Source organism: Vicugna pacos, chromosome 1 (assembly GCF_048564905.1).
Source record: "Vicugna pacos chromosome 1, VicPac4, whole genome shotgun sequence".
Classification (NCBI taxonomy): Eukaryota; Metazoa; Chordata; class Mammalia; order Artiodactyla; family Camelidae; genus Vicugna; species Vicugna pacos.
The window spans coordinates 17,850,077-17,875,131 of NC_132987.1; the positions used below are offsets into that span (position 1 = coordinate 17,850,077).

A 25,055-nucleotide genomic window follows, 5' to 3' on the forward strand; every position below is an offset into this window, starting at 1 on the left:
ATAGTAGGAAAAGTTAAAAGCCACGTGATCATATCTGTAGATGCCTAGAGGACATTTGCTAAAATTCCATGCACGTTCCCAATAGAAAACCCTGGATAAAATAGAAATAGAAAGAAACCACCTAAAACTTTAAAGACTGTGTACTGTAAACCAGCAACTAATGTCTATTTTTATTTTAAAAATTCAGAAATGTACAAAGAAAAATACAAATCATTCATATTCCCATAACCCAGAACTAGTAATAGAACATATTTGCTTACTGTTTTTTCTAAGAATAATTATTCTGCTGCATAGTCATGTTTGTTAAATTCAAACAATGCAGAAAAGTAAAACCATAAAGCTTTTTGTAACCATCAGCCATAAACAATCATCAGAAATATTAGTAAACATCATTCCGTGTATCTTTTAAGACATACTTACTGATAGAAGTTTAGAGATACATGCGTGGGTATTAAATTTAACTTTCCTTAAATTTGCATCTATATTTATGAGGACTAGGGGACTTTTCTTGTAGTATCTTATCTGATTTTAGTATTGCGGTAGTACCGGCTTTGTAAATGAATTGGGAAGGGTTCCATACTTCCCACTTTCAAAAGGAGTTTGTATAGGATTGGTTTTTATTTGCAAAATGTTACATAGAATCCATCAGTGAAGCCTTCTGGGCCTGAAGTTTCCTTTGTGGGAAGTTTTGAATTAAGGATTCAATGTTTGAAGTTAACATAAGGCTATCCAAATTTCCTGTTTCTTTTTGTACCAGTTTTGGTAGTTTTTGTCTTTGCGGGAAGTTGTCCATTTCATCTAGATTGTCCAGTTTGGGGGCATAAGGTTGTTCATCCTATTCTGTCCCCTTACTATCCTTTCACTGTCTGTAGAGACTACACTGATGCCCCCTCTTTCATTCCTAATATTAATATTTTATGTCTTCTTTCTTTTTTTCCTTTGTCAGTTTAGCTAAAACTTAACAATTGTATTGACATTTTAAAAGAACCAGGTTTTGGTTTCATTGATTTTTCACTATTGTTGGTCTGTGTTCTATTTCATTAATTATTAGACTTGTCTTTATAATTTCCTTCCTTCCACTTACTTTAGGTTCTAATTTGCACTTCTTTTTTCCAATTTCTTGAGGTAGAGACACAGATCATTGGGTTTGGATTTTTCTTCTTTCTGATATAAGCATTTAAAGCTATGAATTTTCCTCTTAATTAGCTGCATCTCACAAAATTTGATGTGTTGTATTTTCTTTATTATTAACTTAGAATATTATCCAATTTCCCTTGTGATGTTGTTGACTCGTGCATTATACAGAAGTGTTTTTTAATTTCCAAATATTTCAGGCTTTTCTAGTAATTTTATTGTTACTAAGCTCTGATTTGATTCCACTGTGGCCAGAGAATATACTCTGTATAATTTCAATCCTTCTAATTTTATTGCCTAGCATATGGTGTACCAGGTACACTCAGAAAGTAAATAATCAGCTATTTTGTGGTGCAGTGTTCTGCAGGTTATCAGTTAAGTCAAAGTGTAATAGTGTTGTTCAGATCTCCTGTATCTTCACTGATTTTATGTCTAGTTCTAGCAATTGTTGAGGGAGGAGGATTAAAATTTTCAATTATGATTGAAGCATTGTCAGTTCTCCCTTTGCTTAATTTTTTTAATGGTAGAAAAGGAAGAAAAGGGAATAAAAAACCAGATGGAACAAATCGAAAACAAAGGGTAGTACAGAAAACTTAAACCCAAACATGTCAGTGACCACCTAAACACAAAAGGACCGAACACTGCAATTAAGGACAGAGATTCCTGATTAGTTTTTTCAATGACCCAATTTTATGTATATAATATCAGTTTATGTATATAAGAGGCACACTTTAAATAGAAGAATACAACAAGGTCATACTGTATAGCACAGTGGAAAAATAAATAAATATAAGAACACAGATAAGTTGGAAGTAAAAAGATGGAAAAGAGATACATTACACAAACAACAAGAAACAGCACAAGAAAGCTGGAGGGGTTAGATTCATATTTAAGACAAGGAGAACTATCAGAGATAAACAGATGTTTTATAATAGTAAAGTGGTGAATTCATTGAGACAATTATAAATGCATATGTGCCTTATATCAGAGCTTCAAAATCCATAATTTGCTGCATTAACAGAATGAGGGGAGGACTGTATGATTATCTCCACAGATTCAGAAAAGCATTTACTCAAATTCACCATCAAACTCAGCAAACTAATATAAAAGGGCAAGTTTCTTAATCTGATGAAGGACATTTTTAGAGTTATGGTTAAATCATGCGTAATGTTAAACTGTTGAACGCTTTCCCTCTAACATCAGGAAGAAAACAAAGATTTTGCTCTCATTCTGTTCAACCTCGTACTGAAGGTCCTAGCCATTCCAAAAAGATAATGAAACAAAGATCAAAAAGTAAGAAGTAAAAATGTGCTTAATGGCAGATAATGTGACTGTATTTTTGGAACATTTGAAAGAGTCTACAGGCAAACTAATAAGTTAATTTAGTGAATACAATTTAGAGAAGTCAATATACAAAAATCAATTGCATTTCTATATGCTAACCACAAAGTACTAGAAAAAAAAATTTAAAAATCAACACTCTTTACCATAGCATCAAAAATATTTAAAACCTAGGAAAGCTCTTTAAAATATTGTTCACGTTCTCTATTCTGAACGCTACCTTGTCCCAAACAAACAAACAAAACCAACCTACAAACTACAAAAATTCTTAATAAATGAAGGAATATAACATATTCATATATTCATGGGTTGGAAAACTCAATAATGTCAAGATGCAGAATTCTGAAATGGCCTCCATGGTCTCTGCTCTCTGGTGTTAAGCCTTGTATAATCCGATCTGCCCCTACCCCTCCACCTCCTCAATGCGCCTCTATTCCCCAACTCCTCCACCCCAGCCCTGGAGTAAGTGAGACCAGTGACTTGCTCCCAGCCAACAGAATATGGCGAAGGTGATAGGCTATCACTCTTGTGTGTGTGTTATGATAAATACAGGCAGTCCATACTGTGCACAGCAGTGTGGGACAAGCTGAAACTGTTCGTAGTGAACTTAATAATAATAATCAATGGGAAAATTTTGATTTTTCCCTGGCCTTAAAAAATGTTTGCCGAAACATTAAAATCTCCTATACTGTCAATTATAAATATGTCAGGAAATGAGAAAAATAGTAAAACGAATATTTATTTAGCACATTGTAATTTAAAATATTAGAAACATTGGTAGTGTCTACTATAACTGAAAATTCACACATCCCATTACCAAGCCATTCCACACAAGACCAAGAGAGTGTATGTCCACCTAACAATATGTGCAAGAACTTTCATAGCAGTTTTATTTATAATAACAAAAAACTAAAAAAAAAAAAACCCCAAAAGCCCACTAAATTTCTGTCTTCAGGAATGGACCAATAAATTGTAGTATATCCATACAATGGAATATTACATGGCATTTTTAAAAATATGCATATAACAACACAGATTGATATCTAAAACATTAAGTTGAGCCAAAAAGCCACACACAAAAGTGCACATACTATTGGACTACTGTTAGACTTCATTTATATGAAAGTCAAGAACAGGCACATGTAATCAGTGGTAATAGAAGTCAGAAGAGTGGTGACCTCTGGACATGGGTATTCACTGGGAAGAAGCATGAGGAAACTTTCTGCAATGATAAAGAGGTCCCATGTCTGGATCTGGTGATCACACTGACATATAATTGGTAAAAATCTGTTAAACTGTACCTTTAAGATTTATGCATTTTACTATCTGTAAATCATGTTTAATAAAAATATATAAAATTGAAAGAGAATGCTTGTAAAGCTTTCAATACAGTGCTTTGCACAAAATATGATCTAAATAAATGCTAGCGATTTGTTATTTTAAAAGCTTATAGGATGCAGTCGCAGCTGTGCTTCGAGGGAAATCCATAACTCTAAATGCATATATTATAAGAGAAAAGAGGTTGAAATTAATTGTCTTAATGTGTATCTCAAGAAGCTAGCTAAAAGGAAGAAAACCAAGCAAAATACCCAAAGAAAGTAGAAGAATGGAAATAAGACAGAAACAGAATCATTGAAATAAGAAGCAGACATACAATAAAGAAAAAATTGAAGCCCAAAGTTGGTTATTGGAAAAGATTAATAAAGTTGATAAACCCCTAACAAGACTGATTAAGGAGACAAAAAGAGAAAATAAAAAGTACCTATGACAAGAATTTAAAAGGAATATTATTACAGATCCTACAGACATTTAAAAAAAATAAGATTATAAACACTTCTATGCTAATACATTTTAAAATTTATGTTAAATTGAAGAATTCCTTGAAAACTACCTCACACTTAATTTTGAAAACAGAACTGATTGAGAAAAGAAAGAACATTTTAAGGTTCTATAATTATTAAGGCAATTTAATATGAACTGTCGAATCACTGGGTTGAAGCTGAGGGGCTGGAGGTAGGACTGCTGCCAGTGTGGAGATGTGAGCTGGACAGTCTGCTAGTTTTCCAGAAGGACGGTGAGGACAGAAGGGATTGTCCATGTCTCACTCAGTCCCTGTTCCTGCAAAGCCAGGTTTGTACCTTGGCCAGCACTGGCATGCATTACTTAGTGGTGATTGTAGTGGCCGTGACAGACCCCCAAGTGGAGTCGAGCTGCAGTGTCAGTATGGACGACCTGGGAGGCCAGGGGCCTTCCACAGCGGGCACTTCTGCTACTCCTTCCTGCATCTGCGGTCCTGGGAGGATCTATGGGACACGATCCTGTATCCTGGGTGTCACCCAGGCAGGAACATGAGGAGCAATCTCCAGTAGGGTAACAGGACTGGAGCTGACAAAAGATCTCAGATCAAAGAAACACAAACTGCATGTGAAACAGAATGACTGGTTTCTGAGGACATTGTGCAAAGATGCTGGATAGAGATCCTCTGCAGACAACTAGGATCGCTATCTGAGATCAGAGGAGAGAGTGCCTGCATCTAGCCACAGGAAGAAGCTCAAAATTATTTTAGGCCCCTAAAGAGTAGAGGGGAATAGGTCAGAAAAAAATTAGTATATATTTATTTACGTATTTATATATTTATATAATTTTAGTCAACCAAGCTAGAAAAACAAAATTAGAACATAAGCTTCGCAAGGCAGGAGTTCTGTCTGTTTTATTCACTGCTGTATCTCCTATGTTCTGTATAATGCCAGGCACGTAGAAGACCCTCAGTGAATGCTTAGTGAATGAAAAACAGAAAAGCCAAAGACGAAAAGTGGAATTAAACACCAGATTAGGGGAGCAGAACCTCTTTTTGGAAGATGAAAGGAACCCATTTTTCACAGATCATAAGATAAAGGAAAGAATATTAGGCAAAAATCAAATGAAAATAATATCAAAACTTTCAGATCATGTTTCCACACTAAAAGAAAAATCTACTGATGGATTATAAGTGGTCAGAATGTGAATTAATGACAGATATTAAACAATTTTCTATCACAACAGGTATAAAGGCCTAATATATCACAACAACCTACTCTTCCCAATTAAGGAATGATAGTTGCAGCCTAAAAGTAAATTATCAGCACAGTTAAGGCAGATCTAATTGTAATTCTAAAATAACACACCTTGTCTATTGTCTCTGAATATTTAAGTGTATAAATATATATATATATACATATATATATATATGTATATATATATATATATATGCTTTTGGAAAGACGAAACAAAAATTTTCTCATAATGAAAAAGATTTACTTATTCCGCAAGTGACAATATTCATCAGGAATCTATTTCAGCCCAGAGCTGTTAGTGTGAGACAAGTGTGAGTGGAAAAGGGGGTGGGGGGTCTTTGATGCTCTCTTCCTGGAGATGGGAGGGGCCGTCTACACAGCAGGCTGGATACCGGTGAGTTCAAACAAGAGATCAAGAAAGTCTCACTGTGGTGGTCACGATGCCATCCTTCTTTTGCTAAAAGCAAGTCTGATTCTTACTTTTCCTGCCATTTTTCATTTCATAATTGGAGCAGCAGATCTAATGTCTACTTTTACTCTTGCAGAAAAAAATCTGAGAACTTTGTTCTCTGCTGGCCTCATTTAAAATTCACTTACCATCTGCAGAGTAACATACTCTGAGTGAGGAGCTACCTGGAAAACTATTTTGGGCTCTGACTTTTTTTTCTGATTTTTTTTTTTCCTGGCAGGTTCACTGCAGCTCAGCCCCACTTGGGGTCTATCATGGCTGCTACAATCACCACTGAGAAATGCATGCCAGTGCCGGCCAAGGGGCAATACTAGTGGTTATTTCTTCCCCCATATACTTCTACTACTTTAATGAGCAAATGGATGCTATTCTGATCTCTTTTTTTAAATAACCAACTATAAAATAATCTCAATATTTAATGCATACTCATAGAGGTTTTGTGGGAGTGATACTGGAGAGCTTTTGAGTTTATATTATCCCCATTGAAGGATGAGGGAGGAAAGAAGGAAAAAGAAGAACCAAAACTAAAACTAACTCTGCTGTGTGTTTTTGTACAGAGAAAGGAGGAACGGATAGCATCGATCACATGTAGACTGCATGATTTCAAACTTCCTCATACATCTCCGTATTATTTGTTAAAGCAAACATGACTTACTTTTGTAATTTCCTGAACTTGAATAAAGTAAATTTAATAAACAAATGAGAAACATTCTGGCATCTCCTCAAAAAATTAAACCTGGAATTACCACATGATTCTGTAATTCCACTTCTGGGTGTATATCTCCAAGAATTGAAATCAAGGACTCAAGCAGGTACTTGTACACTCGTGTTCATAGCAGCATTATCCACAATGAGCAAGAGGTGGAAACAACCCAAGTGTCTATAAATAGAGGAATGGATAAACGAGATGCGGTGTATACATACAATGGAATGTTATTTAGCCTTAAAAACCAAGGAAATTCTGCATACTACAACATGAATGAATCTTGAAGACATTGTGCTAAGGGAAATCAACTGGTCATAAAAGGAGAAATACTCCACTTATATGAGGTATGAACAGTAGTCAAGTTCATAGAGACAAAAAATAAAATGGTGGTTGCCAGAACTGTGGGGAGGGGAAGTGGGGGGGTGTTATTGTTTAATAGGTACAGGGTTTCAGTTTGGGATGAAGGAAAAGTTATGGAGATGGTGTGACGTCTGCACAACAATGTGAATGTACTTAATACCACTGAACTGTGCACTTAAAATGGCTAAGACTGTAAATACCACGTTATGTGTATTTTATCACAATAAAAAAAATTTAAATTATACAGATAATATGCAAATACATTCTTGCTGTAATAAGTCACACAATACAGACAAACTGAAGTCTTCCTTGACAACTTTCCTATCCGGATACACAGCTCTAACACACCGCGGCTTACTTGGTCCTCATCACCACCCCATGGTTTAAGTATGACCACGATCTCCATCTTACAGATGAGGAAACTGACCTGCAGAGGCATGAAGGACCTTCCACGGAATCAGAAAGAGTCTAGATTTAAACTCAGGCACACGAAGTACAAGGACTGTGCTTTTAACCGGAGCTGTCACCTCCCCCTTCATGTCAAACTCTAGCTAAGCACCGAGGACATAAAATCCAATGCGTATAGTCACTGTCCTCGCGGAATTTCCAGTCTGATGGAGAGAGTAGACACAAATTACTCCGGCCACACGTGGAGATGCAAAACTAAAACTAATGATGTCTACATAGCAGAGGCTCTTGATCTTTCTGTTCCAAAAGAGAGATGCTTTTATGAGATACTAAGTTTCTTCTCAAGATGAAGTTATGTGCAGACTTTTTGTCTTTTTTTAAATTTAGGTCTCAACTCAAATGTCACTTCCTTCACGTGGCTTTCCTCCCTTTGTATATTTCCCCTGTGTCTCTGTCTCCAAATCTTTCTCTTTATAAGGACAACAGTCACTGGATTTAGGGTCCACCCTAAGCCAGTATGGTCTCATCTTAGCTTGATTACATCTATCTACCAAGACCCTGTTTCCAAATAAGATCCCATTCACAGGTACCAGGGGTTAGGACTTCAGTATATTTTAGGGGTAGGGGTTGGACTCAATTCAACCCACAACAGTAACCAATAAATATATTGAACAAATGAGCTAGCATTCTCTGAAAAACTGGTATAATATGATGAAATGGGTTATCAAATGGGTTCAGGCAAAGGCTCTGGAAGGCATTTTCCCCAGGTTGTGCTAGGATCCAACAGTACATACAATCTCTTTTGCTTGCTGTCCAGAGTGTCCAGATCAAGGAATAAAATAGCTCCAATGTTCTAGGCACAGAGCTGACCTCAGGTGGGGTATCAAGTTTTAGATGCCAGATTCTCAATGTTCTTATATATTTCAAGTTATGAGAGTAATTTAATAACATAAGTGAAGTTCAGAAAAGAGAGAAAAGAAAATCAACCATAATCCCACTTCCCTAATGCCCTGTGGGGGAAATTTAGGAGGAGAACATTCCAGGTAGTGGGGACAGACAGCAAGTACACAAGCCTTGAGGCATAAACGAGCTTGGTGTGTTTAAGGAGCAGAGAAGGCAGTGCAGCTGGGGGAGTGATGCTCTGCCGGATGTTCCAGGTCTCATTCTAGACATCTTTGTGGGAAGGTATCCAGTTCCCAAACCAACAATCTTCCTTTCTCTGCTAATCCTCCCCCAAACACACTAACCCAGGAGGGGGCTGTGGTGTGCCAGGTGTGTGTGAAGAGGGGCTGGGGTGATAGATACAATTGGATCCTCTCCCCAAGGCATTTGGCATTGGGTGGATAAGAGTCAGGAGTCTCTCTGTGAAGTTCTGTGACCCCGGAAGCTGTGTGGAAGGTGCTGTGTTCTCCACTCCAGCCAGAGGCAAAGGAAGCAGGTCCGCAAGAAGCGCAGCATCCCTGGTGTGCGGAGTTTCTTGGAAAGGGATGCGGAGCTGAGTCCTGCGAGTTAACTTCCTGGTCCATCCATCATGAGAATCAGCTGCATTCCTGCCTCAGGTTCCAGGACTTCCTGCATCCCTTGTCATACATTCTCATTCCCTTAGTGTAAGCTGACCTGGGTTAACCACTAGACAGTGTTTTGAGGAAAGGAGTTCTGAGGTCAAATAATAGAGGAAACAGAGGGTTAAATAAAATAGAACAGCTTTTTATCTGCAAGATTTCTCAGAGCCTTTAATAGGATTCTGTACATTCAAAAAGGAACTCTCCAAAAAGGAACTTAAGTGAGACACATTTCCCACATTGATTTCCCAGTTTATACTGGGAAATGTAGTCTAAGAGGATGTTAAGCTCGGAGGTTTCAGCTTCCATTTCGGCCAAGTTGTGGAAGATCAAGAACAACAGAGGAGGGTCCAGCTGCTATTTGGACCACCAGAAACACATGTGGTGTTGGAAAAAACTCATCAAGACCAGTAATTTTATCCAGGAGAGAGGAAGGATAAAGCCAGAGAGAAAGACATACCCTGAAGGACAGAGGAAAAGAGAACACAAGTTACTTTGTGCTTGCTGTCCATTGGGTCTGGCCTTTCAGTGAAACTGTTGAAAGAGTGTAGAATCACTCCAACACATTTGTCAACTCCAGAATCACATTACAGTAATTTACATGCCCACTCAGGTGAGCCACTTAAAATGTATGCCATCCACAAGATGATTTACCGTCTCAACTTGGAGAGTCAGACCTCCACCTGCTCTGATCATTCAGAATGGATTAGGTAGAAACCACGGGCTTCACAACTGACCCCCAAGCACCCCAGGGTTGGCTCATCATTTCTCTTGTCATTCACCCAATCACCTGCTGCACTGGGCGCCCCGAGATGAGCAGGACTGGCCTGGCCAGGGAAACTGTCGGTCTGATGACACTGGGAATGAAGATCCAAACTGACACCCGACACAGAGGGCGGGGAGTGCGGGGCAGCTGGTGTTGCGGGGCACACAGGTGGCGCGGGAGGCTAGGTCTAAGCTTTATACGTTCAAGAGGAGGGGGCAGGGATACAGGGCTCTAGGGTCCACCTAGAGGGCTCAGACACACGGTCAGGCCCACCCTGGGGGCTGGGCGGCCCTCGAATGCCCAGCTAAGAGTCTACTACTCTAGCCTGCTTACTGTAGACTGGGTGTAGGAAACAGGTTTTAGGTGACATTTATCCATGACAAGCCATTTGCCCACATGCCTTGGTGAGTCATAAACTGCCTAGAGCAGCGCCGGGTCCACCCGGGTTCTACTCGGGTGTTGCAACTGCAACCTCTAGGGACGCCTGCGCCGGACGTTCAGGTCTTCATGTGCCCTCGGCGCCAGGTTTCTTTATAGAGCCGGGCTGGGGCCAGCTGGGCAGCCTGGCCCCGCCCCCTCCCGCCTGGGCCCGCCCCCGAGGGCGGAGACACCCAGAGCCGCAGCCCGGGATGGGGGAGGAGCGCGGCGGCGGCTCGGCGCACTCCCAGACGCCGCGCTCGGATGAGCCGCGCAGAACCCAGAGCGCCTCGCGCCGAAACTGCTCGGGCGAGTTCGACAGGGCCCGTGCGGCGCGGCGGCCCGGTCCTTGCGCTTGGAGTACAGATGTGTCCAGGCGTCGCGGCGCGAGGACCTCAGCTCAGGTGAAGCTCTCGCGGCGCGCGGACCTCAGCTCAGGTGAAGTAGACAGAGACAACGAGATGCCAGCGCCGGAGCCCTGCGCCCCCGGTGCCCCCGGCGCCCGGGGGACCCAGGGCCCGCCGGGCAGGGAGCAGAGGCTGCCCAGCCAGCTGCTGCCTGAGCTCTACACCTTCGTGGCGCGCGTCCTGTTCTACCTGGCGCCGGTCTACCTAGCCGGCTACCTCGGGCTCAGCGTCACCTGGCTGCTGCTCGGCGCCCTTCTGTGGATGTGGTGGCGCAGGAACCGCCGCGGGAAGCTTGGGCGCCTGGCGGCCGCCTTTGAATTCCTAGACAACGAACGCCAGTTCATCAGCCGCGAGCTGCGGGGCCAGCACCTGCCCGCCTGGGTGAGCCGGGCCGAGCGGGACGGGGGTCGGAGGTGGGGCGGATACCTTTAGAGGTTCGGAGGGAACCTGCGGTCAGCCGGGGAGCTGGGGCGCGCGGACCCGAGGGAGGAGAGGAGCCTGGGGACCCGCACACCTGGACCCCCGCGGCGCACGGCTCACAGACCCTGAGGGCGGTGGCCTTGCCGCCCCCTCGCCGCCGCGCCCCTCAGCCTGATCCCCTCCTCTGGTCCGGCTGTGTTGGGAGTGGGATCCTGGGTTTCACTGAGGGCCTAGGACCTGGGAATAAAGTCACGGGCGGGCCACACCCAGGAGAAAAACAAGGGCGTCTGGGACTCTGCAAAGTTACTCGTGAGGGAAGCAGAAGACATTTCTTCCGCCTTGTTGAATCTGTTGATTCAAAGAAAAAACGCAGGGTGCAACACTGACCAATACAGCAGTGACAGAAACTGCAGACTAGTTGCCTTCAGCGGAGGCCCCAATAGACGAAGGGGGCCGGACTAGAGATGGGAGTGCGGGGATGGGGCTGTGAGGGGGCAGGAGAGAGGCCCCGCTGTAACAGGCTTCTCACTCTCCCTCGCCTGTTAGAGATATTCAGGCACGCCCAGACACACACATACACACACTCTCACACTCTCACACTCTACAGCTACAAAACCGTCTCCTGGTGTGGAATGGTCTGGACTGTGGTTTCTCAGATGCGTCTGGTCCTAAGAATTACCCGGCCCACTTAACAAAAACAAATTCTAGGCCCCACCTCACAACCCCCAGGTGGGACTAAGGGACCTCTGTGAGTCTTACGATCAGGTGAGTTTGGGAAACACTGGGAAGAGGGACATTCTCTCCAAGACTTGGACTGTGGCAGACCTCTTTCTCTGGATGATGAGCTGGCATTGGTTGTGTCTGGTTTCTTCCAGATACTTTCAGGCACACAGAGGGAGATGTCCGGAGGCCACCAGACCCTTCATTTCCTCTGGCTTGAGGCCTGTAGTCTAAAATCCAGCCAGGCTATAGGTTCCTCATACCTGCCCGTGACAGTAGCATTTGAAGTGGGTTGAGAAGGTATTAGGCAGACCTGTTTATATTTATTTTATGTTAAAAAAGAAATCAAGCCTTATTGCATTAGTTTTCTAGGGTTGCCATAAAGTACATGGACTGGGTGGCTTAACCAACAGAAATTTATCAAGATCAAGGTATTGGCAGACTAAGTTTCTTCTGAGGCCTCTTCCTGGCTTGTATTTGGCTCTCTTCCCTGGTATCTTCACATGATCTTCCCTCTGTACATATCTGTGTCTAAATTTCCTCTTCTTATAAGGTCACCAGTCCTATTAGACTGGGGCCTGCCCTAATGTTCTCATTTTAACTTAATCACCTTTATAAAGACCCTGTTTCCAACTTGTCACATTCCAGTGTACTAGGGTTTAGGACTTCAATATATGAATTTTGGGAGACACAAGTCAGCCCATAACAGTTACTAATGTATGGATTGACAATAAAACTTTGCAAATAGGTTTATGTATATTGAGGCTGAAGGGGCCAAAGACTTTTACTGCTAAGAGTATGTGATAAAAAAGCACAGGGGCAGTCATGGAGACAGTGTTTGGGGCCCGTCTCCCCCAGACCTTGGTTATCCTGATGGTTCTTTGGAGGCTTTCGATCTTAAAAAGTGTGGACCCAGAGAGCAGGCCTGGACCTGTCCACAGTCTGCTCATTGTTGAGGGAGCCCAGGCTGCCTGTCAAACCTCTGTTGTGATCTCCATGGCAGTCCATGGTATGGTGAGGCGTCAGCAAGTGACCACCCTCCCCTTCTGCCCCTTCCTGTGTTAGGGAGGCCTCTAGACACTTAGCTGTATGCAAAGGCAACGTTTCTGAAATTGGGCTAAGAATCAGATTCTGTAGGGGCCTTGACACCCTCAACCCCCTGCCACCATAGAAACTGTTCTTGCTCCTCTTGGGGGAGGGGACCCCAGGACCATATGGTCCCGGCCAACAGGAAGCTCAGCCTGATGGGTGAGACAGAACACAAGACAGTACCTCCTGGTTTTCAGCCCATAAGCCATACCCCAGGCCTGACGCTGCTGGGTGCAGGGACACACAGAAGAAGGTGATGGTGTCTTCCCTACCGGGAAGGCAGTCTGGGACAGGAGGCAGATGCATACCAGGTATTCGCCATTGAGGTCTCAGGGAAGCTGGAGACAGGAGTCTGAGCAGGGTCCAGTCTGAGGTAAAAGACCTAGAATGAAGGACACCCTACCTGATTTCCATATCAGATTGTCAGACCACATGTCAGACCACATATCAGACCACAGCCTCTCCTGTCCTTGGCAGGGTTCTGGAAAGGGCCTGCCCTTAGCCTGTGTTCTCCAGACTCTCCTGGCTGGCTTGGCTGGCCAATATGCTAGGCCAGGGCCTGGGTAACCTTTTAGATTGAGCCCAGGGTGATGCAGAGGGCATTCCAAGCAGAAGGAAGGAGGGTTGCGAGCACAGCATGGAGGCGTGGTATGGTCGGTATCTGAGGGAGTACAATGTGGTTTGGCCTGGCGGAGGGACAGGGGCCAAACTGAGGCAGGTTTAATGGAGGTTGGGGCTGATTCTGAAGGCTGAAAGTAGCCTGTGGAAGGCTTTGGAAAGGCCCTGTAAAGAGCAGCATGGAGGAGGGAGTAAAGCTAGAGAAAAGACGCCAGGTGCAAAATTGACTTGAGCCAAGATGATTGCAGTGGGGATCAAGAGGAGCAGGTGGGAGCTATGCGGAGTGGGAGTCTGGGTGCCTGGCAGCCTGCAGAGTAGGGTGAGGGAGGGATCAGGTCTTCCAGGGTGCTTTCTCACTTGGGGAGCTGAGTGCCCAGAATGAGAAGCAGGTGTGGGGAGGTTGATTGTGGGGACACCTGTGAAGAGCACGCAAATAAACGTAAATGTGGGCTTTCTGACCCACCTTGTGATGGTTTCCAAGCCTGGGGATGATGTGGAAAATCTGGAACCTGCTTGGTTGAATATCCTACTCCCATTCTCTCCTTTTCTCTTGAGGACACGTACTGTTTATGAAGACAGAGAGAGATATGGCTCCTGTATGGTGGGGACAGAGTGACCCTGGCCCACAATTTTTGGGCACAGGTGCCTTTATCTTACGACCTTTTGTCATGCCTTCTTCCCTGTTTTGAAAACTGGTTTTCTTGCATGGAAGGGGGTTGATGGCTTATGACCTCCTTTGGTATCAAGATATATTTTTACAAATTAACAGGTGGCAAACCAGTAGTTGGGGGTTGAAGAAAAGGTCTTGAGGGCCTCGCAGCATGCAAGTCGTCCCCCAGCGCCCAGTGGGTGGGGGTGGATCCCAACCACACCCCCCACCACCGCTTATCCATCTGTGTGCACGCATCTTGCTCTAATTTGCATCAAATCCCTGGGAGGGAACAGAAGCCAAGGCCAGGCTGAGCGGGAGCAGAGAGGCCATCGCTCCCTACTGCCAGGCCATGGAGGTCAGTTCTCAAAGGAGCCATTCTTTCCTGCCCCTTAGAATCGTTCTCAGCACATTGCTCCAAGCTGCTGCTTCCAGGTGATTGAAATCACTTCCCCTCTCTGGGTCTCATTGTCCCCACCTGTGAAAACCTGTAAAAGGAGGTTGTTTCTGGTCTAACTTCAGACAGACCTGCTCCTCCTCGGGTTCCCTTCCACCTAAGAGACAGCTCAAGGAATGGATTCTTCTGCTTTAAAGGGGTTACAAGTGAAGAAACTGGGGAGTCCCTTGTGTTATGGACGTGGCCTGGCCACATGGAGAGAAGGCAGGGGCCCCTGCTGCTCAGCCCCTGAACAGGGGAGCAGCTGCTGCCCGCCATTCACATGAGAATGTTCCTTGAACTCGGTTTTTAGATATATTTTTTCAAGGAATTAAGAGCCTTTTCTGTCAGCCCACCTTGCCGGGGCTGGGGGCTGTGGACAGCACAATGACAAAACTGGACTCCTCAATCCTACGAGCTGGTGACATCCCAGCCCCACTGCGCACCTAGGGGCCTTCCTCTAAGGCTCAGTTTCCACACGCAGTTGTGGTGAGTTGAGTGAAAAGCTGCTTTGTTCAGAGCAGGCATGTGTGGGTGCTCGGGGTTGGGGGGGCTGTCACTGAATCCTCCTCAATGTCTCAGGCCTCCTAACTGTCCCTCTTTCTAATATGAAACTTTACCAAGTGGCCCAGCAGCAAACGTGGCTCTGGAGCTGGATAGCTGCAGGGGGCAGAGCACGGCTGGCCCCTGTTCTTTGTGGGGTTCTGGTCATGGACTTCCAGCTCTGGTCCTCCAGAAACACTTCCCATCTGGTCTTCAGAGCCGGTCTTCATGCTCTAGGCTGCTCAAGACCCTTCCTGGCGTAACCTTTGCTGCTTCACGGCCCCATACCCTCCAAGGCCCAGGCCCCTGGCTAAAGCTCTGCAGGCTGCCTCCTGGATCCGAGGGCGACCGGCCCTTCGCTGCTCCGTGGTTTGCTGGTTGTCCAGCGAGTTGGATGATTGGTTTGTTTATCAGATATTTGGTGTGCCCCTGCCACGAGTGGGCTGGTGTGAGGAGGGAAGTTTGGTGAGAGCCTCACCTGCCTCCGGGCCAGGTGAGATGTGTTTGGGGGATGAGGGCCAGGGGATGGGCAGAGAAACTTTGCGTTTGGTCTGCCTGTGCTTAGGTCTGGCCATGCTCACTCTCCTGCCAACTGAGAGCCATCAGTTGGCAGCTTTGCTAGAGACAGTTAACCCCTGTGTATCTGCTGGGGTGGGGAGTGGGCCAGTGTGGTGTGGTGGCAGGTATGGACTGGAAATTTGAGGGTCATTCACTGGGGGACCTCTGTCTGCTCTTATTCTCTGACTCCCCCAACAATGATAAGGTCCTAGGAGACGCTCTAGAGCCTTTTCAGCTGTAGAGGTGTGCCATGATCAGTCAGCCCCAACTTGGCTTTTCTCTGGTGCCACATGCCCTCAGAACCCTGTTCCCCAATCTTTCTTGCCTCCCCATCTCCTAACTGGGTGCGCCCTGGGGGAGCTGGCTGAATGAGCACCAGGGAAAGGTAAACCATTTGCCCAAAGCAACGAGCGGTCCAAGGCTCATAGCAGCATCGCTGGGGTGCTGGTCCCCTGGGATAGTTCCTTCCAATCCTCCATGCCAGCCATTCAGCCAACAACCAGGGCTGAGTGTTTTGCTTTCCTGGCACTGAGAGTTCGACATTCCTTCTGTGGGTGGAGCGGCAATCTTCCAGGGCCCGGGTTCTCATGGTTTGACTGTCCTGCACTGATACTTTTGTTAATTAGGGGAGTAAATGCAGTGCCAGCTCTGAGCTAGGCTGGGCACATGCAAATTAGATCCCAAAGCTCAATTCTTGGAGCCGATGCTGTGGAACCTGATTTTAAACATCAGGACTGGTTGGGGGCCACCTAGAGCTGGGGCACTTCTTCCCTGCAAGGCCCCTGAAGCTCCGTGAGGTCATTCATATGGCTTGGAGTCAGGCCTGTCCTCAGGAAGAAAGAGGCATGGCAGGTTTTAGTCACGCCCCTTGGGTCTCTGCCCCATGTCTTAGTGATGCTTCATGGACTTCTCATGTCCTGGGCCAGGATTGGGCAATAAGAGGGACATAGTGTGGACCTGGCACTGGGACCTTTGGCATCAGTGTGTTCATTCCTTTACTCAGTCGGCAAACATCTATTGAGGGCTGGCAGTGTGTCAGGCACAGTGTTGCAGACTGGCCCGTGACACGAGTGGCACAAGGAACCCCTGGGATGGGGATTCAGACCCGTGAGATCACCCTTTTCTGATATAGCAGGATCAGTCCTGCAAGGTGGAGCCCAAAGCCTGGGAAAGCACAGGGGAGGGGATCCAACCCAGGCAGGAAGTGGCCCAGGTAGCCTCCTTCGATGGAGAAAGAGGCTTTTTAGTGTTGCTGGCTGTGGGAAGGGGTGGGCACTCTGGGCCCGAAGTTTTCCTCACGTTTGCTCACTAGAGCTCACCCTGGGGTGAGCAGATTCTGGACAGTATTTAATGATACTCAGACTCATACGGGACTGCTAGGTGCTTAATTTACAGGAGGCTGAATCTTTCTGGGATAGGGGTGTCCCCAGCAACCTTTTCTCCAAGCTGAGGACCTGCATCAGTGGGAGGTCACATAGTGGGGTAAGAATCAGGACCAAGGGTGGGACAGCTCCATCCTTCTCTGCTGTGGCCCCCTCTCCAGTGGACAGAAAAGTGTGAACTTTCTCCAGCTTCCATTGGCCTCCTGGCCCAGTGCCTTGACAGCAGGCAGAGATGGCCCCTCTGTGGGAATGTCCCCAGAGACTTTAGGGGAGCCACTGGGAGGTGTGAGCTGCCCCCTGATAACACGTGAAGGCCACGACCCAGCTACATAGTGGAGCAAGGACGGGGGCCTCACCATCCCTTTCTCCAGCCCTCTCCACCCGCCCCTCCAGAGTTACTTCTCCTGACCCTCCCTGGTGGTCTAGTGGTTAGGATTCGGCGCTCTCAGAGTTACTTCTCCTGACAGAGTCCTGGGGATTTTTAAATCTCAGGAAACCTAGAGCTCATAGCCCCAGAGTGTTCCCATGTGCTGGAGGAAAGTGCTTTCCCTCCTCCTCCTCCTCTACTGCAAATAGTGAAGACAGAAAGAGAGTTAAGATCTTTTCTGCCCCCATGGGAACTATTAAAGAGACAGAGCCCCATTCTGTTTACATACCCTGTCATTTCAAGCCAAGGGGATGAGACTTGAGTCCTTCAGGCCACCCTGGGAGTCAGAGCTCAGCTCCTGCACACCCCATCCCTGTAGGGGTGTGGCTTCTGCCTGAGAAGAAGTGTGCCCGGGGTCACTGGTCCTCAAGTGAGAAGCCAGGGAATTCCTCCAGGACTTGGGATGTTTCAAGACCCCATATTCACCCACTCCATTCTTTTGCCCATGCTGTGTTTGCATTTTAAAGTAACTGGTTACAAACTGGTTTAAAAAAATCTTTTTTTTTCTGGTTATAAAAACAATTATCTTATAAACATTCTTCAAAAACATTTTAAGGATCATGATATCCTTAGTGTGAAGAGACCATAAGTTGCTTAACCATTTCTCTAACGTCAGCTAGTAGGGTGGTATCTGAGTTTGCCCTGTCCCTGCGGCTGGCCGAGTTGGGTGGCATTTCTGTATCTGTCTGGAATTTCTCCTTCTGATCTGCCAGTCTGCCTTCCTTGGCTCCTCTTTCTAGTCCAAGCTCAGGCCCCCAACCTGGGACCCTTGTTTGAGGCCCTCACAGGACCGGAGCAAGTCTCTAATACTCCACTTCCCAGGCTGATTTGCACCTGCCTATTTCTATGTCTGACTTTTCCTCTAGATCGAATGTTCTTTTAAGGTGAGATATGTTTCCTGTTCCTCTCTGTACACTCAGCTCCTCACTCAGTGCCCAGTCCATAGTGGCTCTCAATAAAAATCTCTGGCACGAATGCCTCAGCGAACGTCTGCCATGTACATCTTAGTCCGTGTGTCTCAATTTCCTTACATAGATTCCGACACATTAAACTGATATGTCAAAACTTTATGACCTTAAAGATCCTCATCCCCACCACACTGTGGCCATGAGGATAATGATGATGATGATGACGACTAACCTTCTACTAGTGTGATGAGTTTTTTTCCCTCCAGGCATCACCAAACCCAGCTGGACCATTAAACTCTCCGGCAACTTAGCATTTACACTCAGGTCTCCTTGAAACTTTGACTCCGTGGACAGCTCAGGGAGTCCCTCTCTGCTCAGAGCCCTTATTCCTCAGCAAAGGGTGACAGGCTCCTGGCACCAGGGTTCTTGTCACCGATGACTGCCTTTGGGGTTTCATCTGCTCTGTCGTCCTGCTGGGTCCAGCTGACTCGGGACAGTTCGCAGGCTGGGTGTGTTGTTAAGAGCCTGTGGGTTCTAGAACAGCGCTAGACAGAATTTCAAGACAGCAAAGCAGTTATTTCCCTTAAAGCGCTTTTCGCAGGGTGATTTTAAGCAGAAGAGTGGCAGTTTTCATGGTGAAACGTTTACCTGCCAAGAACAGAGGAAAAAAGGGGGCAAAAGTCCATGCTTCGTCAGGAGAAAAGTGAGTGAGATGAGGGACCGTTTTCCACCGCGGAGGCCCCCGCAGAGCCCCCCGCAGAGCAGGGCCTGTCCCAGGAGGACAGGAGCCCAGGTGGCCTCCTGGTGCAGTACATCCGCCTCCCAGCAGGATGCCTAGGAGTGGGCCTCCTCTCTCCTTGGCGGAGGGGAGGGGTTGGCAGCATCAGTTGAGTCAGCAGGAGTGTGTGTATAAGGATGCTCCCCGGAGCAGAGCTGTGAGGCTTATTTTTCTCTCCAGCAGAGAGGGTGTGTACCTGGGTCTGAGTGTGTACATGTGGTTCTGTGGCTGTGTCTGTATAGTTCTGTGTGTCTGTGTCTGTGTGTCCACCTATCTCTGTCTGTCTCTGTGTGTGTCTCTCTCTCTCTGAGTCTGTATATGGCTCCTCCCTCAGTAGGAGCTACTGTCACAGGGACACCTGTGAGGGGGAGCAAGCAGGGTGCACTTAGTGTCAGACACGCTCTATAAGTGAAGTCCTCCAGTCCTTCTCCCTCCTGAGAGGGTCTGGTGGCCAGGAGCTCCTGTCCAGGCCTCTCACCCCAACCCAGTCCATCTGAGGGTCCCAATGGGATGCAGCATCACTCTGGCTCCATTTCCCCACTGCTATGGAATCATTTCTCCTACAGAGTTTAAGAAATGAAGCACGTGACCACCTGAAGATGCAGCATCAGTGAGGGCCATTCGGGTGGCCTCTGCTCGCCTGCAGTTCTGACTTAGACTTGGTTTGATTCATAGTCTTTCTCTTCTAAGCTGTCGTCACCGCCACTCCCTTGACAATGTCTAAGAATGCTGTCATGAGATTAACAGCCCACTTTGCCTGGAAGGCTCTGGCCCGAGTACACTAATAGCAGCAGGACCCTGTTAGCTTAGGGAGGCCTTGGGTAGGGGCTGAGGCCCCATCTGTGGAAACTTCCCTCCGGGCTCCTGCAGGCGGAATAGCAGGCATCCGAGATCCTGGTGGCTGGATCATGGTCCTGGGCAACTTTCGAATTTTCCAAGCCTGCTTTGGGGAGATACTCATACCTGTAATATGTCATCAGGACAGTGTTCGTGTTTCTGTGGAAACAGACCTTCAAAGGCTCTGAGTTTGTCTCTGTTTAGAAGTAGATTTATGTCCCTTCTCTTTCTCAGTTGTCGATCTGGGCAGCACAGGAATGAGCTGCTCCATTTCTGTCAACCAGGGGAAACCTGAGACTGCAGGAAGGGAGTCAGGACCAGACCTTGCCCCTCCCCCACTGCACTTCTGCACTGAAAGCAGCGATGGGGTGGGAGTGGCTCACCTGTTAGAAGTAAGGGCAGTGCCCACGCCAGGCAGAATATAATGTAATGTATGTAATATATAATGTAAGTAGGCAGTGATAGTGTAGGTGTTTTCACCCATTAGCTCTTGCTTCCCCTTGCTCATTATTGTGCAAAATATTCCCTTTGTAGAAGAACTGAGGTCGATAGGCTGGTAAGAATCTGATGACAAAGTGGTGTTCTCCCACGGGTAACGTCCGGAGACAGGCTGTGACTCGGAAGCCCTGGTTAGGAACCCCAGGGCCAGAGCTAGTCCTCCAGCCTGGCAGGGCCCTGGGAGCTCATGTTTCCACACCCTTCTCCACCATGATCAGAACAACCTGCAGAGCTTGTTAAAGATGCAGGTTTCCTGGCCCTACCTCCATCCTCCTGAATCAAATCTCAGAGGGCCCTGACCAAGAATCCACATTTTCACCAGCTCTCCAGGTGGTGTTTTTATACAGAAAAGTTTGAAGTGTTCAGACTCAGAATCTAGCCCTTTGCATTGCCAGCTGGTGTGGGTGTGACTCCTCCGAACTGGTCCCAGGGACTCTCGGATACTCCCAGCCTCGTTGGAATTAGAACAAAATAAACTTTAGGACTCGGTCTGAGAGTGAGCCACGTGTTGTCTTTTTCTGCCTTCGCTTGGTTTCCCTAGCAAGGGAAAGATGCTCAGAGGCTCTGGTTGGGCCCCTTTGCCCCGCCTCAGTGTTGAGCGGTCCCATTGGACAGAGTTTCCCACCAGGCCTTGCAGGCATTGGGCCCAGGCTATCTGTGTGGCTTTATCGTGGGCGCAGATCTCTCAGCCAATCAGCGGAGGCCAGGGAAATAACACTCGACTGTGGTCCTTTCCCCTTGGGGTCTCAACCACTTTTGCCATGTTATCGCCTCCTTGTTTTCTGTTCTGCCTTCTTCGTGGTCTCCCAAAGTGCTGACTTGCAGCACCAGGCAAGCCAGTAGAGAATTTGCTGGGCTTTGGGTGAGACAGAACTGGACACACAGCCCACATGATCTTGTCCTTGGCAGTTATCTGAGGTCAGAGGTGTCAGTGTCTGCACCTCTGAGGGCCATACAACTTGCATCAGCAGTCACAATTTCTTCAGCATTTACTCTGAGCCAGGAAGAGTACTGAGGACTTTACATGCATTGTTTCCTTTAGTTTTCTCAGGAACTCTGTGAAGTTGGTAGTACTGTACCCATCTCGTGGTTGGAAAAACTGAGGTTAACAAAGGTGGAATTTTAAATGCACAAGGAATAGGGTAGAAAAACACTAAAAAGTGGACTTCAAATGCTGGCATTTTAGGTGGAGGAGGGGGAGGGGATGTGGGTGAGAAAAAGATCTGAAGGCTAAGCTCAGGTGAGAAAATCTGAGTTCTGGTCACCTGGTTGGTCTTGGGAAGTACTAGTCTCTGAGCCTCTCTGCAGATGTAAAATGGGGATAATTGCATCTTTACTGTTCACTTTATACAGCATGAGGAGGATCAGATGAAAGTGTCTATGGAATGCCCTTTGTGAGCTAGAAAGCCTGTCTTACCGATGACGGCTCTGGTCCCATGAAGGCAGTCCTCTGCTAAATTAGACTTTCTGTAAGAGAGGAAAACAGTGGTATGTAATGTTTTCTTAGGAAAAGTGAGGGTAATGGAGTGGAAAAGTACAGACAGACCTGGATCTGGGGTACAGCTTGAGCACTCCACAGCTGATGACTCTTAAGTCACCTCCTAGCCTTAGTTTCCTTATCTGTGAAGTGGGCTAGTAAGGGATTAAGGTGAGTATTCAATGAAACAACAAACTCAAAAAGGCTGAAAATAGGATGGAAACTGATACAACTAGGCAACCTTGAAACAGAAGAAAGCTATAGTAGCAATTTTCCTATTAGGCAAAATAGAATGTAACTCATATATCTTAAAGACAAAAATGTTACATGCTCATAAAAGGAGCCATAATTAAGAAGGTATAATAATCGTGGTCATATACATACTGCGTAACATGAACTTGAAACAAACCAACAACTGACAGAACTGCATGGAGAAACGGGTAAATCAGCCTTTAGGCTTGCAATTTTTCATATGTTCCTCTCTGAAAATGGAAAATCATGTAGGCAAAGAGTAAGCAAGGATAAAGACTATTAAAAGGAAATGATTAATAACCTGATCACACATGGAACAGTCATAGAAATTAATCATGTAGCAGGCCACAAAGGAATTATCAGCATATTCCTAATGAATTGCCATCTTACAGATTGTTCAGACGATAAAGAAATGAAATTAGAAAGCAATGATAAATTGCTATAGCTATCTCATCTGTCTAGATATTTTAAAATATTACTAAAATCATTGTTTAGGAGGAAGTCATAATGGAAATTATAAAAACTGAGAGCTAAATAATGGTGAAAAAGCCATATCAAAAATTGTAAGGGAATTTATAACTTTGAATTTATCATAAAGCAAAAATATTGAAAATAAATGATTCAACTCTAAAATTCATAGTGTTTGCCTCTAAGAACATAAAAGAACAGATTTAGATCAAAGAAAGAAGGAAGGAATGATAAATACAAGGATGAAAATGAATGATTTAAAAATTTTAAATAAGAGTTTAGGGGAAAGAATTATTAACAACTGAAGCTAGTTCTCTGAAAAGATTAATACAATAGGCAAAACTTTGTCAAGCTTGGTCATGAAAAAATAGAAAAAGATAAAATATAGAATGAAAAAGAGAAATAACTACAGATAGAACAGATTAAAATAATAAAATACTGTAAACAACTATATATCAAAACATTTGAAAACCTAGGTGAACTAGGTACATTTCTAGAAAAATATAAATGTCAAGATTGCCACAATAAGAGTTAAGTAGACCATGAATATGCCATTAACTCCTAAGAGAGAAATGGTAATTTATTGCCTCCAAAAGTCTCAGGCTTAGATGGTTTTATAGGTAAGGTACACAATTTCATTGATCAAATAATTACTGTATTTCCAAGTTGCTTCAGAAACAGGTGAATAAAGAAAGCTGTCCCACTCATTTTACAATTTATTGTAAAATCTTTATACCAAAACAATATATGAGTTGTATGAGAACAAAAATTGAAGGTATCACTTTGAATCATTAGTGTATAAAACCTAAATGAAATATCAGCCTAGCTAAAGTGGGGTTTATCCCAGGAACTAGAAATGATTCTGATTTAGAAAGAAACATCAGTTAAGTTAACCACACAAATGGACAATGAGGAAAAAATTAACGTGATTATCTCAATAGATTAGAGGAAATTTTGAATATAGTTCAATATCTATTTATAATGAAAGCTCTTGGAAATTTAGGATTTGAAAGAACTTCCTCAATCTGATAGAGGCTGTCCTCCAAAAACCTATAGTAAAAATTGTACTTAATGGAGACACTTCTTGTTGAGGTCAGGAACTAGATGGAGCTGCTTGCTCTCACCCTGCTGCCCGCCGAGTACCAGAGGACTGGGCCACGAAACCGGGCAAGAGAAACAAGGGAGAATAAGGATGGGGAGCAGAAAGACAAAAATTGTTATTATTTGGAGATTATAAATGTGTATAAATTACCTATGAGAATTAATTAGAACTAGTAACAAATTTCAAACGTTGCCCAAAAATGGAATACCATTTTTAATAACTGCAAAACCCACAAAGGGATCTAACAAAAAATGTACAGGATTTTTTTAGAAAAAAGGTTATGATCCTAAATGTGAATACAATCAAATGTGAATAAGTGGAAATTGTCCATTCATGGATGTAAAATCTAACATTGTAAAAAGGTCAGTTCTCCCACAGGTTAATCTATAAATTCAGAAATATAACAATCAAAATCCCAGGATTTTGGAGGGGAGATTGACAAGATGATTCTAAAATTCACATGGAAATATAAATACCAACTATTATCTCAATCAGTTTGAAAAAGAAAAGCAAAAAGTGGAGAATCACCTTAGCCCAGGCCAGATTGTAAAGCCGTAGAGGTAAAAACTTGTGTTACTGGTGCAGAAACAGGCAAACAGACCATGACGTTCAGTGCCAAGTCCCGAAACACATCACAGTCCCCATGAGAAGCTGATGTGTCAGGGAAGTAGCTCCACAAATTAGGAGGAAACATGGACTACTTCTTCTTTTTTTTTGTATGTGATATTAGAAAATTGTCTTAGAGTGTGGAGATAAATGAAATTATAAATCTATCTCACCCATTATAAAAAAATTCCAGACAGATTGAAGGTCTTAAATGTGAAAGCTAAAACACAAAGTGACTAGGTAAAAGCATAGAATAACTTTGAGAATTTGGAGTAGGGAAAAGTCCAAATTATTTTTATATATATACATTTTTATTAAAATACAGTTTACAATGTTGTGTCAATTTCTGGTGTACAGCATAATGCTTCAGTCATACATGAACATACCTATATTCGTTTTCATATTCTTTTTCACAATAGGTTACTACATAATACTGAATATAGTTCCCTGTGCTGTACAGTATGAACTTGTTTATTTTATATACATTAGTTAGTATCTGCAACCCTCAACCCCCAATTTATCCTTTCCTACCTACCTCCTTCCCCCGCTGGTAACCATAAGTTTGTTTTCTCTGTAAGTCTGTTTCTGTTTTTGTAAATAAGTTCATTTGTCTTTTTTTTAGATTCCACATATAAGTGATATATGGCATTTTTCTTTTTCTTTC

The 25,055-nt window shown here is 44.7% G+C and overlaps 1 protein-coding gene across 2 annotated transcripts in view; it reads left to right on the forward strand.

Moving 5' to 3' along the window:
* The first annotated feature begins 10,449 nt into the window (after positions 1–10,449).
* ESYT3 (extended synaptotagmin 3) overlaps positions 10,450–25,055 on the forward strand; it is a 48,044-nt gene continuing 33,438 nt past the window's right edge. For both annotated transcript variants that reach the window (XM_006216062.4, XM_031678230.2), the window contains exon 1: positions 10,450–11,004. In XM_006216062.4, coding sequence (XP_006216124.4) covers positions 10,678–11,004 — 327 coding nt within the window. In that variant the 5' untranslated portion in view covers positions 10,450–10,677. The remainder of the gene's footprint in view (positions 11,005–25,055) is intronic.